Genomic DNA, 18,215 nt, shown 5'->3' with positions numbered 1-18,215 from the left:
TGAAAACATGTTTGACACCATTAGTCACTAGGGAAATGTGAAGTAAATCCACAGGAAGATTCTACTACCAACCTTTTGGAATGGTTAACATTAAAAAGACTGATGGTATCAAGTGCCAGCAATGGTGTGGAGCAGCAGGAGCTGTGACCACTGCAAGTAGGGGTGCAAGGGGACAGCTATGGAACACAGCTCTATCATTTCTTAAAAAGATAAACCAATGCCTAGTGGACGACCCATCTACTCCATTCCTGGGTATTTACCCAAAAGGAATGAAAACATATGTACACACAAAACCTTGTTTATAAATGTCCATTGTAGCCTTATTTGTAAGAGCCCCAACTGAAAACAATCCAAATATTCATCAACAGGTGAATAAAAAAACAAACTATGATAGATAATGGAATGGAACACTACTAGGTCCAAAAAGTAAAGGCCCCAAAATGTTACCACTTGAATGAATCTCAAAACAAGTAAGTAAAAAAGCTTCACAAAAAGAGCACATACTGTAAAACTCTCTTTACATACAATTCCAGACTCAAGTGCAGTGACAGAAAGCAGATGAGTGGTTGGCTGGGGCAGGGTGTGGGCGGGAGGAAGGGCACAGGCAGTCTCCGTGGTAGTGGACATGTCTCTGTCATGACTGGAGATGGTTTCTCAGGTGTATACCCAGCAAGTCCAACTAGAAGAATCAGCAAGTCAGTTCTAGAATGATCTGAATACTGCTTCAAGCTAAGGAAAATAAGCTTACAGAAAGCAAGGATATTCCAAACGTGATGTTTACGGTTCACCAGTGGTGCCTCATTAGTGCTCTACACCCCCAAGGTTGGCAGGTGTGAAATGGCCATCCAGGAGCTCGACTGCAGCGTTGTGGGGCCAGAGAGGCCCCTGCAAGTCTGAAAACATGAATTGAAAATGAGACCACTCTACATTGCAACACTTGTCTTCTTCAGCCACATCTGTCTATCTGCTCAGGAACAGACACAGAACAGGCAGAGAATTACATTTAAACAAGTCAGAGGCATCTGCTAAGCAATTATGAAGGAAGTTAGATGCAAGGAAGTAGTTGAAATGATGGTCTATGTAATCCAGGCAGAGTGAGGAGGGAAGTGAGGGGCCAGGTGGGGATGGGCACGTGGTCACAAAGGTCAGCAGCAATCGTGCAGACGAGGTCTTTCTGGGTCCCTTTCTAGGGGAAAATAAATATTTAACGTCAAACACACAGTACATAACTAAGAAACTTTCATATGTAACCCTACAGCTGGTGGTAAGAAAGGGAAGGCAGGCTTTCTCAGTCATGCAACCTTCTCTAGACAGTGACATGGGGGCCTGAACACAGTCCTTGTGCAGCCGCTCTGCTAAGTGTTGGCAGCCAATCTGGAGGAGCTTCTTTGCACTCACATTTGCCCATCTGACCATCAATAACAAGCGTGCAGCCTATTCCTCAGGTCTGCTGGGGTCTTAAAACTGTCTGGTCTTTTAGCTTAAGGCAGAAACAAAATCGGAGGTGAGCAACTGCTGTCCTATTACCTACAGGCATTTCTATGCTGGCCCACACCCTGGACCCCAAAAGAGAACTCCCTTCTTTTTCCTCTGAAATGCTTTAAATACCCCTTCACAAAGAACCACCTCCTCCTAGGTCTGACTCAATTTCAACATGAACGTTTCCTGTCTGCACTTCTCCTGGCGCTTTGCCTTCTCGTCAGTCTCATCTTCTCCTACTCAAATCTGACCTGCCTTTCGGGAACTGTTCAGGTCTTACATTCCCCCGAGGCCTCCAGACCAGCACTCCTCACCTCGGTATCAGCAGGAGAGTCAGTTTACAGAAGAATCAAAGGAACCAGTGAAAGGTACATTGTTTAGGGACAGGTTTAACAGGCAGAGACTTCCCTGGTGGCTCAGAGGTTAAAGCGTCTGCCTCCAATGCGGGAGACCTGGGTTCGATCCCTGGGTCGGGAAGATCCCCTGGAGAAGGAAATGGCAAACCACTCCAGTATTCTTGCCTGGAGAATCCCATGGACAGAGGAGCCTGGCGGGCTACAGTCCACGGGGTCGCAAAGAGTCGGACACGACTGAGCGACTTTCCTTAACAGGTAGAACTTTTAAAGCACATCAATGTCTGAACAGGGCGATGGTAGCCACTGACAGTACCTTTGCGCACAGAGGAGTGGACAGGAAACTGCACCAAGCATACATCCCAGCTCACTCCAGCCCCTCGTGCTCTGGCCTACTCTCCACTAGTGTGGAGAAGCATTGCAGTGGGGGAAGGGGGTGGGGTGCACACATTTAGAGGGAATGGAACCAGCTCGAACCCAACCCTTAAGGCTTCTGCTTCAGCACCGATGACAGGAGTATGTTTCAAATGAAAGGGGAAAAAAACTAATGAAATAGAGATAAATACCAGATGAAAAAATTGAAGTATTAGTAATAAGAATGCTAACTGAAGCTGGGAAAGGAATACATGAACACAGTGAGAATCTTAACAAGAAACTAGGAAATAATTTTAAAAAAAGAACCAGTCAGAGCTGAAGAATACAATAATGGAAATGAAAAACAGTGTAAGGACTGAAAGCAGATCAGGTAACACAGAAGAACTCACAAGCGACTAGGAAGACAGAATAACAGAAACCACCCAATAAGAACAGCAAAGAACCACTTCAGCTATTTTTAAAAATGAGGATAGTTTAAGGGGCCTCTGGGACAACATCAAGTATACTAAAATCACATTACAGAGGTTCCAGAAAAAGGAGAGATAGCGAAGAGGGTAAAATATGCATCTGATGAAATTATGGCTGGAAACTTCCCAAATCTGAAGAAGGGAACAGATATCAAGGAACAGGAAGTATGGAGGGTTTCATTCCAAACGAGATGGAACTCAGAGACCCACACCAAGACATGTCATAATTAAAATGGCAAAAATTACAGACAAAGAGGATTCTAAAGGAAGCAAGAGAAAAACAAGGAGTTACAATCAAGGGAACCCCCATAAGGCGATCAACTGATTTTTCAGCAGAAACTCTGCAGGCCAGAAGGGAGTGGCAGGATACATATCAATGGCTGAAAAGTAAAAACTTGCAACCTCCATTACTCTACCCAGGAAGATAATCATTTGGAATTGAAGAAAAGATTAAAGAGCTTCTCAGACATGAAAAAACTGAAAGAATTCATCAGTACTAAACCTGCACTGAAGAAATGTTGAAGGGTCTTCTCAAAGTGGAAAAGAAGAACCTATAGGAAAGGGAAACCCCACTAGGAAAGGCAGACACATAGCAACGACTGAAGATTATATACGTAAGTCAGTATGCAGATTGACACAAAAAACAAGATGTGGGGGAAGGGAGTAAAAGTGTAGATCTTTTAGAATGTGTCTGAACTTAAATGACTATCAGTCATTTCTATTAACAAGTAGATAAAGTTACAGGTCAACACATATGAGGAACACTGTAATCACAAATCAAAAACCTACAATAGCTACACAGAAGCTAGAGAGAAAAGAACACAAGCATGCCACCAAAGAAATCATCAAACCACAAGGGAAGAAATAAAAAAGAGGAAGAAATGAACAAAGAACTAAAAGTGCAACATAAAGAAGCCCATACTCTATATGAAAATGAAATCATAAAACAGCTTTACCTGTCTCACTACTTTCAGGCGGTGACTCATACTCTGAGTGGTCCAGACTCAAAGTGCTCATGGCTGTCTGGTCTGACTCCTGTAGATCTGACAGTGCAACATTCTCATGACTTTTGTCACCATCACCGTTGGTGTCCAATCCTGTAATTAAGAATTTCACCCCAAGAAGGTTAGAAGAACAGCTTTTTTTTAAAACAAAGACTTGCACCTGCAGTTACTGACCTTTTCAACTTGACTGTGAGAGACCTCAGGGTTCGTAAATACTGTCACCAACCATGACACAGATCTTAAACACTTTCCCAAAGGTGAACTCAAAGGAAACAAGATTGCAGCCCAGAGCAGAGGCCCAGCCCCGCCCACTCACCGAGGTGGCCGCAGCCAGGCGGCGCCTCCCAGACTGTGCTCACACCGCCGTCTGCAGCTCCACGCGCTTCCAGCTGTAACAGTGGAGTCCCCCATACTTTTGCATTAGGGTTTAGCTCCGAAACCTTGGCTGTTGGTACCTAAGAAAAAATGTGATGTATTTGTATCCAAATTTTGATCACTGCGATTTTACTTACTAATTCCGAGTTAGAACACATCCATGCTAGAGAATTTATGTGAAAAAGGCTGAACCTATTTACACATACTTTTAGGGAGAAATCAGGTGCAAAAGTGAACAAAGTTGATGCGCTCAGAACTCCACTCACCAGTAGATGTTAATTTCTTACCAAGTGAAAAGCTCAAGAAACGGGAATGAGAGTTCTACCTTCATGGGGTATCTGATCAACTTTTTAAACTGGTAACTCAGTTATTTCTCTGGTCCAGACTGCCCAACACAACTCACAGATTTGCAAATCTGAGGACCGATGGATAAAACTCTAAAATAAAGCTTGAACACTGCTAAAGGTTAAAGGCTGTAGAAAATGAAAGAGTCATGATGGAGAGGCGCCAGATGTGGACACCCTGTGACTGTGCCCATTTCTAGTCACGTGGTCCCCAGGCTGTTCCAAACACACTGACCCTCGACTCCCTGGGCTTGTTTGTTAGAACCTTCCTGGACGTCTGCTCGGCTGGCTCATGCCTTTGCGTCCCTCGGGGACTGCTGAGTTCCTTCCTGGCACATCTCACTAAACCCACCACCACCCTTGAATTTTCTCTCTCCTGCTTACAAACCCTGAAGAGTCCCCCAAATCTAAAAGAAGCTGATGCCCTGGGGCAGCCACCCCAATTCTTAAGCAAGCCTGGCCATGACCTGCATTCTCCAGGCACTGCACGTCATGACTCCACCAAGCAGGGCCAGGGCTGCAAAAGGGGGACAGGCTGGGTCCCAGGAGCCCAGGCAGCAGCTCCATGCTGGGAGCAGCCTCCTGGCACTACCCAGAGAGGCTGTTTCCAAGGCCAGTACACCATGATGAGACAACTAGGAAACAACGTGTGGGTTAACAACCTTTAAAAAAAAAAATAATAATAATAACAAATTCACTCTAGTTGGGGTGATTAACACTTGCAGTGAAAAAACTATTTGTGAAACTGAGGTAGCGGCTGATGTGGATAAAGTTATAGAGTATCCTCTGCCCATACCTCGAGGCATGGACAATAAACATCATGCCCAGAACCAGGCACCTACATGAGGGCTGATCTGGAGTCCTTCTAAATTTTAAGTACCAGACAGGACCAAGAACAGGGTACCCCTTCTCCTTCAAGAATGTTTCCCTCAAGAAGCACTGAGTCTTCAAGCTCCCTTCTTATGTCACATCTGAACTTTCAGCTCATTGCTGGACTCTGCTCCTGCACGTCCACTTATGTCTTCAACACACACTTCTGACGTCCTCAGTGAGTGCTGGGCACAGCACGAGGTGGTCCGGGAACAAGGCAGACAGGACTGCGCCAAGCACAGTAACAGACAACCTCCACACCTCATGGGCACCACTGCCCTCCTCAGCAGGTACACCTTTTCTCTCTGCTCTCTTTTTTTTTCAAATTCATGCCTTTATTTTTTCCTATACTAATACTCTCATAACCCACCTCTTCTGGTTACACCCAGTCTCGTTCTCCCACATGATACACATCAAGGTTTCCACCCACGGAACAGACCCCTGACCTCATGGACACACTATACATTCTCTAAATTCCTAACTCCAACCTGCACTTTGCACGAGGTCTTCCTCGTTTTTAGCACCACCTGTAGTTGGCTATACTGCATCACCAACACACATTTTACAGCTCACCAACACACACACACACAAACACACACAGTCCTGGAAGCACACTGCCCACAAACAGCATCCTAAGAGCCACACAGGCCTTGGGCTCCTCCCCCTCCACTCGCCCACAAGGCATGTCCTGTCCTCCCCATAGGCTCCCGGGCATCCACCCTGGGCACACTCTAAGGCACACACACTCTGGGCACACTGACACCTGCAGTCCTGAGCCCAGCAGGGAGTTTCCCGAGAAACATGTGCAAAGAACGAATGTTTCATGATGTAATAACATAAAATTCTACTTTCTAGTATGTGACAACTTGTGCAAGGTTTTATGCCACAGCTGACTGGAACACTACCCGTGTACAACTGACTACTTTTACAGTAGGAAACACTCAAATCCAAATCAGGCATCAGGGGCTTCACACAATCTCCAGCAGTCAGTCAGGATTCGAGGGATATTCTGAGGTATGACGGGGATGCAAGAATGGAGATGTGACAGGCAGCTGGGTGCCAGGCGCACCCCAGGCACGCACCTGAGTTGAGTCACGAGAGCCCCATGACACAAGTAAGGAAACCAAGGCAGAAGAAAGTTAAGTAACTCGCCCACAAAAATGATCCTAATTAGAAAACTGTGTTCTAATATCAAAAAACAAAACATTTATCAAGAGCTCACTAACTTCTTATAACTCACATGAGAAACACTTGTACTAAACACATTTCTTCAAAATGCAGCTATTTTCCTGCAGTCACAGGGACCTCCAACTGATCATCAACAACTCAAGTTTCATCTGTGTGGCTTCCTAAGTCTTATTTTTCCCCTGAAAAATCATGGCCAAGCAACAGTTGGTAGAACTAGCAGTGAGCTGACAATAATGGCCACATTCTGAAGCCATTCTACACAAATGACCACGTTACTCTTTGAAGAGTGCAGTATCCCCAAATTTCAACACTCAAAGAAACACTACCCCTCAGTGCTATGCTCCATTAACAAAAATAAATAACCTACCAACTCATAGACTTACATCTTCTGGCCAGGAAATGGAACCATCCCACTGACAAGTTAGTGAGTAGGAACCAGAAAACCGAGTATCAGAGGAGGGGGAGGCAGATGGAGAATGTAAGACAGGTGAGATATAGAAGGGAAAGAAGTGCCCATTTTCTAAAGTTTAAGTGAGCCTGGACTAGTCCTGGATTGGCATTAAGTTTAGCAACTCAGAGCAATTCAAAGGCTTCACAATCATGACATCTATAACTCTGGCTTGTTACCTGTAAAACAGCATAATAGCAGCTACTTATAGCTTAACGAGATGTCTGCACAGGCACTTTGAAGACCCAAGTTTTGAATAAAAAGCAGTACCAGTAAGTGTAGTGTGTCAGGTGAGCACACTGCCAGACACATGGCACAGAGCAGCACACACGCACCTCACCCTCCCATGCAAGAGCAGGAGCCGTGTGTGCTCCACCTGAGGGACAGATGTGGACAGCTGGGGCCAGCTGTCGGCCATGTCCACTGAGAGAAGCGGTTAAGTGGTGTTCGCCTCCAGAACCACTGAAGGAATAAAACTGATTAACTTGAACATAACTGTTTCGGGAAAAACTCCCAAATCTGAGCATGGAATGGAAAGAAAGGAGGTTAGTGGATAAATTATAGAATTTTGTTTCTACTTATTTGTTTCCATATAATAGGCATATTTGAGCCACATCTATCTGTTCACTATTACTATTTCTCTTGCCTAATACAACAAAAACCACTAAAAATAAACTGAATGAATGCGATTTTGTTAACTACAAGTATACATGTCCAAAGGACTGCATCAAGAACAAGACTAACTTCCTGTTTCTTGAATGTTTGCCTTTGTTACAGAAATTCTAGGAAGATGCTCAAACGACCTGCTCAGTGCAGGATCATGTGCTGGTTTGGTTCTCCCAAACCAGTGGGGCATGAGCAGTGAGGTTTCCAAAACTCTGCAGGTGCTTCTGATGAGAAGAGGGAACCAACATCCTGGAGCCAGTTAAAAGCACCAAGCGTACCTCCCTGGACGGCTGCCATGCAAAAGCAATAGAAAGCAGAGATTTCAACTTCTCTGTGTTCTCCAAGTGTAACCTTCTGCAGTGATTTTAAACACCCAATGGGCCAAATGTTTGTTCCACTCCACAAGGAGCAAGTGGCTAGGACAGGATGGATGAAGACAGGGTGGGGTGGCCTCCACAAACAGCCATGCCTGATGACCTGTACCATAGGCATTAGTGCTCCAAGTTCACACGTAGATTCTAGCTTCAATACACTAAGAGGGAACCGAATTCACACTCCGCACTTTGGAAATGGTTAAAGTGATGCTATATTAACTTTGTTTAATAACAACATTGAAACAACTAACAATTGTTTAGAATAAATCTTTGTTAATTCCAGTTAAAAAGCAAAATGAAAGATTAGCACATCACAGCAATAAAAACTGATACAGCATACTTACTAAGTGTGCACCTGTCTCTTGCCATCCCCAAATGACCGTATCTTCTGCCACTGGTAGCTGAAAAGGAGGCTTTTCCATCCAAAACAAAGACATCTCCAGGTCCTGGGGCTTACAGTGCAGGTCCTCACTAAAGATCTGCTCATCTTCTAAGGTGTCTTTCGTGACTGTATCAGTCCATGGACAGCCCGCTTGATATCTGCAACCATCTGCCGGCCCCTCAGAAAACATCTGACTTGCCACCTCCGCCATCGGGTAGCAGGAAAGTGCACTCAGAAACTGGGGGTGCTGATGCCCTGGGGGGGTCCGCAAATCCCCCTCAGACAGCTCTTCAGACACAAGCGACAGAGCAGGGTACTCACAATCTGGGATGGCCACCTCTCCGCTGTCACCTGGGACGACAGGAATCCCCTGCGGCCCGTCCACTTGGGCAGGGTAAACAACAGGCATGCAGGAGCACCCTGAACGAAAAACCCCTAACTCCACTCTTTCAGAAACCACCAAGCCCATGTCCCCTTGTAATGCAGGTCCCTGCGCCGTGGGCCTGGCACCCCTCTGGCTGAAAGGGCATGCGTGTGCGCTTGTTCCACACAGGCCTGCGTGGCTGGCAGTCCTGGGACCGCCACTGCCTTCCTGCAAACGGAGCACCTCCTCCTCTTCTCCACCAGTCAGCTCTGGCTCTCTCAGCCCTGATGCTCGCCCACCAGAGGGCTCAGGAGCGTCTCCAGATGACTGGGAGAGAACCTGCTTCGGCAGAGGGCTGCCACCACTGTACACAGGGCTCACCCACATGCCTTCTGAGTCCTGCACGCCTGGGGCCGAACTCTGGCTTACAGGTGGTGCAAGGCTGAGATCCTCATGACTGCCGTCATTCACTCGGTAGGTCTCACCGTTCCTTCCTGTGTGAGCTGTCTCAAAGTCAGGATTCTTTGCTCCACCAGAACTGACACGAGCAAGCACACCCTGACTGGGCACTGCTGTGCGTTTCTGTGCATTTGCTTCCCAGTCAAAGGCTGTTCGGGAGTCTACCTGGACCCTCTCTGTGGCAGCTGTCCTGGTGTCCCTGTGACTGGCTCTCGGGGGTTCCTGCTCAGCACTCTCTGGCCTGTGAGGGTCCTTCCCTGAGCTCTTCACACACGTCTCACCCTCCGTTTCACTCTCCTCTTCGGCGCAGGTGAAAACACCTGCAGAGGAAACAAGATCACCTGCAGGCCACCTGGAGCTGAGGAGGGACCTGCCGTGTGGAGGTGCTCCCTGCGAGTCTTGGAACATCCCTGGCCCAGCTGATGCCCACATTGCACACACCACGTTGCGGCTCTGGGCCCAGGCCTTGCTGGCCCTGGTGTTCACACTCAGGTCCACCTGGGTGGCAGCTCTCCACTCAGATGCCCTCTTACCACAAGCTTCATCTTCCAAAATGCTAGTGTCACCCTCATCCTGGTAAGATGGATGATTCTGAGACAGCAAAGACAAGCCGGCCTTGTCTGCACACGGGCCGCGTCCAGTTTCCACACTGCCGTCTCCCAGGCGCTGCTCCTCAAGCACCAAGGGCCCTGGGCCGTTGCCTCTGTGAGGGGCTGAGTCTTGAAAATTCGCACGACTGGGCAGACATCTAAAGGTCCCTGAAGTGATACATCTTCCTGAATTTAAACTGATTCTGTCTTGACTTACTGAAAGGATTCTGCAGTTTGATCTGCTAACATCTAAACTGGAACAATCGCTGTCTTTCAGTGGTTTTGCAGAGTTACCTGCTCCTTCCCTTCCAGAGTTTAAACTCTGATCTGCACGAGCTGTTATGGTCCCACAATCACCCTCTCTCTCAACATGTGAAGTGCCACTGATTACAGTACTCTGTGAATCAGTCACCAGACCCCCAGGCTGTGAACTGCCACGTGATCTCCCTTCAGGGATGGTGCATGCACTTACTAGGCAGTCAGCGTCTGCGTGGATGTTTACAGTGGAGAGTGTGCCCACATTACGGAATGTGCTCCTTTCTGTGTCAGCTTCAGGGAAGCTGGCGAAGGTCTGTGCCAGCAAGGCACCAAAGTCTGTGGCACAGGGTGGGTCACTGTTACTCACCAGGGCAGAACGAGGTTGAGCTTTCTCACTGAGAGCCCACGCTCTCTCCCTTGAGAGCGGCCTGCCCTGCAGGGGCAACTTTGCCCCAGGGGCCTCCGATCCCCCGGGCCCATGGCCAGCGCTGTCTGGTGGCTGGGCCCCTCTGTGGGCCCCCTCGGAGGTGACAGCTGGACAGCTCTGGGGAGCTGCAGCTGTTTCACACGCATGAGCACACAGCTCATCTCCACCTTCTGGGCCATCAGGATCAACAGCACAAATACTGTAAAACCTGCTCTCTCGGGAATTCCTACAACGTTTGCGGTCACCACAAACAAGATCTCTGCCTGCCCTCTCCTCACCACTCAGATCTGAGGAGTCAGCAGCACTACCAATATGAACAGTGACCAGCACCTTGTTCCCCACCTTGGAGTTTTCCCAGGTGGCTGGGCAGTGGCTGGGAAAGTTGTGGCCAAGGCCCTGGTCAGGGGGCGCTGGGGCTGGAGAGCAGGGCCTCTCACCAGCAGGGAGGCCCCCACACGGAGGGCTCCGGGCACCTTCACCACAGTGCCCCAAATCGGTGACATCAGGGTTCCCGTCAGCCTCACCTACGTGTCCAGACCCAGTAAAGAGCCCGGACGTGGGAGAGGAGTCCAGCAGCCGCCTGGGTGCTGGGCCCTGTCTGCGGGTCAGCCTTGCCAAAACCCCAGCCCACACGCTGTCCCTGTGTCCACTGCCAGGAAGCTCCTCATCTCCAAAGGCACTGAATAATGAAGATAAAGTTTTACTTATCTTGCTCTCCGGTTCCTTCTCCTCCACTGATTTTTGTAACAGGCCAGTTTTTTCATTGTCACTGTCATTACTTAATTCTTTGCGGAAGCAACAACCCATGTTCAAAAGTTCAAAAACTCACATAACAATGCCTGTTGCTTTCTGAGCCTCCACAAGTGCATCTCCCACTAACTTTCTATGGTTTCTGACAAGAAGCCGACACCCAGATCCCAAAAATAACCCTCGCACAACAGTCACATGTCCCTGCCACTCAAGTCCCAAATCCGAATCACAGGAGACCTGTCCAGTGGCCATCTCCTCATGCCCGACAGTCCAAACTGCACCCAGAGTCCAAACACACACATAACACAGAAGATCTTTCTGGCATTTTTCTTATTCTCATAAATCCAATAGAAAACTAATTAACATTATTATCCCAGCCAGAAGCAGTCACTACAGAGTTTGGCTTTTTCTACCCTGTTTCAGTATTCTCTGAATTGCATTTCACAGAATGGTGCCAACCAAAGGAGTTAACATACATATTCTCCAAAGGGAAACAACAGTAAAAATGTCTTCTTTAAAATTCTTAGGTTCTTATAGTTGTGGGTATTCAGTAATGATCATGCTAGGCACAAAACTGGAATGGTGTCCATTAAGAGATGTATATTGAAGGGTTCTTGGTGAATAGCATGCTATCTGGGGTTTGCATTAAAACATACCTGGCCTGAAAATAAAGAAGTAAATACATACAGACATAACACTTTCAAAAACCATGTGTGCAGAGGGGAGGAAAAAAAAGCAAAATACAAGGGCGGGAACTGTTCAAGTCAAGATGGGCACACTGAGGTTTATTACTGTATTTCTGCAGATGTTCAAAAGTTTTGGTAAAAAAAACCAGAAGGAGCAAGAGAAAGAGAGAAAGAAATCTACACCTGCAGTCCAGTCCAGGGACCCCTGAAAGTTCCCAAATGAAACCCTTCTTCGAGCATGAAGAGTGCAGTTATCCTGCATCCCATGGCCCAGAGCCAACAGCACCACAATGGGTCGGAACTTACTGCAGCATCTGTAAGCTTTGTTCTCTGTATAAGAGATTCTTTTTCTTACTATGATTCAAATATGACATTTTTAAAATAAAATAGTTCTGTTAATTCTTTTGTGAGAGAGATTTTCCTACATTAACCTACAAGTTATGGCTGGTGGACTACTAACATTTTATAAAACAGATAGTTTTTGATTAAAAAAAAAGTATAGGAATTCTACTTAAACATGATGATAGCAATTCAATCTGACCGTTCTACACTTTCCTCCCCCTGATTTCCAAATCTCATCATGCTTTGTAAAGCCACCCCTCTCAACTGTGCAGAACAACTCTGTCTTATACCCCACATGCCGCCCATTCTTCAAGCCTCTGGGAAAGCATCCTATCAGTAAATGCACCACTGACTCTCTCAAATTGGGATATCTGCAGGCTCTCTCAAAGATGCAAACACAAACATAGGTTTAAGAGTGCACTGTTGCTAGGCAACAACACTTAAACTGACCTAGTGAAAGCCGCTTAGTGGTGTCCGATCTGACTCTGTGACTCCATGGACTGTAGCCTGCCAGGCTCCTCTGTCCATGCAAGAACAGTGGCTGTTCCCTTCTCCAGGGGATCTTCCCAATCCAGGAATCAAACTGGGGTCTCCTACACTGCAGGTGGATTCTTTACCAGCTGAGCTATCAGGGAAGCCCTAACCCACTGAGAAAAGAACTGGATCTAGCACATCATAATTTCATTCATGCCCAGGGAAGGCTAGGTGACACCAAGGTGTACACAGAAGTATATCCATAAAAGCAATAGGAAGCTGTTCATTTGGCACTCGGTAGTTCAGGTTGCGGAAAACTCGAAGAAATTCTTGGTAATGTACCATGAGCACTTGGTGAAGGGGCGTTCATTTTAGTGAAATATCACCTGCCAGACTAAAAATGAATGCCACCAATTTGCATTATATAGGTTTCAGCAATCAAGTTTTATTTCTATAAGAATTACACGCAATAAGAATTTATCAGTCGTTCTATGTTATTAAAAAGAATTTAAATCAATGACAATCTTAAAAAAGTTCTCACTTAAAAGGTTATGAAAAATGTGGGGAAGAAGAGTAAGAAAATGTACATCTTTTAGAATGTGTTTGAGCTTACATGATGATCAGTATAAAGCAAGTAGATACAGTTATGGGTTAAATACTGGAAAACCAGGGTAACCACACATCAAAAAAATACAATGGATTCACAAAAACCAAAAAAAAAAAAAAAAAAAAAAACTCAGGCATAATAATGAAAGAAAACCATTAACCACAAAAGGAAAAACAAAAAGAAACAAAGAAAAATACAAAATTAACTGCAAAACAAGGTTTAAGATGGCAATAAATACATACTAATCAATAATTACTTTAAATGTCAATGGATTAAATGCTCCAATCAAAAGACAGTGTCAGACTGGATAATAAAACAACAACCAATAGTATACTACCTACAGGAGAGCACCTCAGGGCAAAAGACACATACAAACTGGAAATGAGACAGAAAAAGACATTTCATGCACATGGAAATGACAAGAAAGTGGGGTTGGCAATAGTCACATCAGACAAAATAGACTTTAAAACAAAAACCACAAAGAATGACAAAGTAGGACACCTATAAAAGCATCAACACAAGAGGTAGACATAATATTCGTTAACATATATGCACCCAATATAGGAGCACTTAATACACAAAACAAATACTACAAACATAAATAGAAAAAATGGATGGGAATATAGTAACAGTAGACTTTTAACATGCCACTGACATAAATGGATAGATCTTCCAGACAGAAAATAAGAAGGCAACAAAGATCCTGAATGACAAAACAGAACAATTAGATTTAACTGATATTTTCAGGATGTTACATCTAAAAAAACCAGAATACACATTCTTTTTAAGAGTGCATAGAACATTCTCTAGGGCACAAAACAAGCCTCAACAAACTGAATAGAATAGAAATTATTTCAAGGATCTTTCCTGACCACAATAGCGTAAAAGTAGAACATCAACCACAGAAAGAGAAAAGAGAAAAAAACAATTGCATAGAGACTAAACAACATGCTACTAAAAGACCACTGGGTCAACAATGAAATCAAAGAGGAAATTTTAGAATTACTTCAAAACAAATGACAAATGAAGACACAACCATACAAAAACTATGAGATGCAGCAAAAGCAGTTCTAAGAGGGAAGTTCATAGTGATACATGACTTCCACAAAAAAAAAACAAAAAAAAAAAAGCTCAAATAATCAACCTAATCTGTCACCTAAAGAATTAGAAAAGGAACAATAAACAGAACCGAAAGCTGGAAGATAGGAGGAAATAATAAAGATCAGAGAGGACACAGAGAATTAAGAAAAAGACCATAAAACCAAGAACTAGTTTGTTGAAAGGATAAACAAAAGTAACAAACCTCTGACCAGGCTCACCAAGAAGAAAAAAGAAATACAACAAAACAAAATAAGAAATGAAAGAGGAGAACTAACAACCAATACCATGGAAAACAAAACACTGTTAAAATATTATTATGAACAGTTATATGTCAACAAAACAGACAACTTAAAAGAAATGGACAAGTTTCTAGAAATACATAGCCCACTGAAACTAAGTGAAGAATTAGGTAACTTGTACAGACAGATCACTAGATGTGAAATACAATCTGCAATTTAAAAACAACAACAACGAACTCCATGCAAACAAGAGTCCAGGCCTGGATGACTTCTCCAGGGAACTCCACCTAACACACAAGGAAGAGCTGACACCTATGCTTCTCAAACTCCTCCAAACAACTGAAAAGAAAAGCACATTCTCAGTCATCCTACAAAGCCACCATCACCTCTGAAGGACATAAAACTTTTAAGACGGGCAAAAAATTATAGAAAGAAAAAAAGTATGCTGCTGCTGCTGCTGCTAAGTCGCTTCAGTCGTGTCCGACTCTGTGCAACCCCACAGACGGCAGCCCACCAGGCTCCGCCATCCCTGGGATTCTCCAAGCAAGAACACTGGAGTGGGTTGCCATTTCCTTCTCCAATGCATGAAAGTGAAAAGTGAAAGTGAAGTCGCTCAGTCGCGTCTGACAAAAGTATGAGAGTTGATTTTATTCTAAATGGCAACTCAGTTACTTTTTAATTGAATTTTTTATTTTAGGTAACTCAGTTACCTAATCCACATAAACTACAATAGCTTTAATATTATTTTCTATATCATTAGGTGAAGTTATTAAGTGAAAGTCACTCAGTCGTGTCTGACTCTTTGTGACCCCATGGACTAATTAATAATACAGTCTATGGAATTCTCCAGGCCAGAATACTGGAGTGGGTAGTCTTTCTCTTCTCCAGGGGATCTTCCCAACCCAGGAATTGAACTGAGGTCTCCTGCATTGCAGGCAGATTCTTTACCAGCTCAGCCACAGGGAATACAATAAAAAACCTATTTGTGGATTCCAAATTCACATCTCAGGCCCTAACCTCTCTAATTAGGACCAACTGGCACTAGTGACCTACTTCACTGCTCACTTAAATTTTTAACAGGTGGGTTTTCCGTCCACAAAGCTTTACTTCTCCAGTTTTTTCATCTCAAAATAAAACCATTATCCACAAAGTTGCTCAACTATCCCTCATCTATTTTTTCCTCACTCCAATCCCTACATCCAATCCATAAATTGGTGCCATTTATGGATTTCCAGAAAATCCAAAATCCATTCATTTCAGTCTAAGCCACCATCATTTCTCACCTTACTCACTAGTTCTTTAACTTGGTTTCTTTGCTTCTATTCTTGGTGGCAAGAATACACAGAAGAACTATACTAAAAAGATCTTCATGACCCAGATAACCACAATGGTGTGATCACCCACCTAGAGCGAGACATCTTGGAATGTGGAGTCAAGTGGGCCTTAGGAAGCATCACTATGAATAAAGCTAGTGGAGGTGATGGAATTCTAGTTGAGCTATTCCAAAACCTAAAAGATGATGCTGTTAATGTGCTGAACTCAATATGTCAGCAAATTTGGAAAACTCAGCAGTGGCCACAGGACTGGAAACAGTCAGTTTTCATTCCAATCCCAAAGAAAGGCAATGCCAAAGAACGTTCACACTACCGCACAATTGCACTCATCTCACATGCTAGCAAAGTAATGTTCAAAATTCTCCAAACCAGGCTTCAACACAATGTGAACCATGAGTTTCCAGATGTTCAAGCTGGATTTAGAAAAGGCAGAGGAACGAGAGATCAAATTGCCAACATCCACTGGATCATAGAAAAAGCAACAAAGTCCCAGAAAAACATCTACCTCTGCTTTATGGACTACACCAAAGCCTTTGACTGTGTGGATAAGAACAAACTGTGGAAAATTCTGAAAGAGATGGGAATACCAGACCACCTTACTTGCCTCCTGAGAAATCTGTATGCAGGTCAGAAAGCAACAGTTAGAACTGGTCATGGAACAACAGATTGATTGCAAATAGGGAAAGGAGTACGTCAAAGCTGTATACTGTCACCCTGCTTATTTAACTTACCTGCAGAGTACATCATGCGAAATGCTGGGCTGGATGATGCACAAGCTGGAATCAAGATTGCTGGGAGAAATATCAATAACTTCAGATACGCAGATGACACCAACCTTATGGCAAAAAAGGAAGAACTAAAGAGCCTCTTGATGAAAGTGAAAGAGGACAGTGAAAAAGTTGGCTTAAAGCTCAACGTTCAGAAAACTAAGATCATGGCATCTGGTCCCATCACTTCACGGCAAATAGATGGGGAAATAATGGAAACAGTGAGAGACTTTATTTTCTTGGGCTCCAAAATCACTGCAGATGGTGACTGCAGCCATGAAATTAAGACACTTGCTCCTTGGAAGAAAAGCTATGACAAACCTAGACTGCATATTAAAAAGCAGAGACGTTACTTTGCCAACAAAGGTCCATCTAGTCAAAGCTATGGTTTTTCCCATAGTCATGCATGGATGAGCGCCGAAGAATTGATGCTTTTGAACTGTGGTGTTGGAGAAGACTCTTGAGAGTCCCTTGGACTGCAAGGAGATCCAACCAGTCAATCCTAAAGGAAAGTAGTCCTGAATATTCATTGGAAGGACTGATGCTGAAGCTGAAACTCCAATACTTTGGCCACCTGATGTGATGAACTGACTCATTGGAAAAGACCCTAATGCTGGGAAAGACTGAAGGCAGGAGAAGGGGATGACAGAGGATGAGATGGTTGGATGGCATCACCGACTCGATGGACAAGAGTTTGAGCAAGTCCGGGAGTTGGTGACAGACAGGGAAGCCTGGTGTGCTGCAGTCCACGGGATCACAAAGAGTCGGACACAACTGAGTGACTGAACTGAACTGATTCTTGGCTCACTACAATATATTCTACTAGTACAATGAAGTCAAAGTAATCTTTTTATAAGTCATGCTATTCCCCACCTAAAATCCTCTAGCTCTATCCCAAATTAATTTCAACCACTCAGAGACAATGCAAAACTGTTCCCAAAGGCTGACAAGAGCTAGGTTTTGCTTCTGGTATTACTTTCTACTTGTTTCTCTTTCTAAAGGAAATAACACATGCCAAAGAGGATGCATCTCTTCTTGAGTCGGCTCTGAAGCCAGGCTGCCCAGGTTCAAATCCTAGACAGATGAGAAATCTTAGGGAAACTGCTAAAGCCTCTCTGCTCTCAGTTTCCTCCAATTAAGATCACTTTTTACACTCACTGATTGGCTAGACTTGCAAATAGTTACAACTCAATAAGGGTATTATTTGGGGGAGGAGATTAGCAGGGAGCTGTATAACAAACAATTGGCAGCGCCATGGCCTAAATGCAAACCTGCTCGTGAATTATTCAGATATTTATTTGAGCATTACTAAGGCCATTATCCTCCTACTTACACTGCATCCAACTCTAGGGGAAAGACTAAACCTTAAAAAAGACAGGTTCCCAAATCAGACCGCTAAGCACAGACACTTTGCAACTGCACAAACTGCAGACTACGAAGGGTCAATACTCAGAGCCACCACACCAACTCAGCTGTCCATACACAGGTGTGC

At 44.6% G+C, this 18,215-nt stretch overlaps 1 protein-coding gene across 7 annotated transcripts in view; it reads right to left on the bottom strand.

Moving 5' to 3' along the window:
* The window catches only part of LARP4B (La ribonucleoprotein 4B), a 95,686-nt gene that overhangs the window by 44,071 nt on the left and 33,400 nt on the right, over nucleotides 1-18,215 (bottom strand). For 5 of the 7 annotated variants that reach the window (XM_081560683.1, XM_081560679.1, XM_081560680.1 and 2 more), the window contains exons 4-5: nucleotides 3,995-4,133; nucleotides 3,631-3,771 (exon numbers count right to left, since the gene is read on the bottom strand). In XM_081560683.1, the coding sequence (XP_081416809.1) occupies nucleotides 3,631-3,771; nucleotides 3,995-4,133 (280 nt within the window). Of the gene's footprint in view, nucleotides 1-3,630; nucleotides 3,772-3,994; nucleotides 4,134-8,287; nucleotides 9,469-18,215 lie in introns of all 7 variants that reach the window. The other 2 variants (XM_081560677.1, XM_081560678.1) reach the window with 1 other exon arrangement.

The sequence above is a fragment of the Giraffa tippelskirchi genome, chromosome 13, assembly GCF_054371585.1.
Source record: "Giraffa tippelskirchi isolate mGirTip1 chromosome 13, T2T-mGirTip1v1.2.pri, whole genome shotgun sequence".
Classification (NCBI taxonomy): domain Eukaryota; kingdom Metazoa; phylum Chordata; class Mammalia; order Artiodactyla; family Giraffidae; genus Giraffa; species Giraffa tippelskirchi.
Note: the sequence above shows the minus strand (reverse complement) of the source record. Positions and strands in the feature narration are given on the sequence as shown.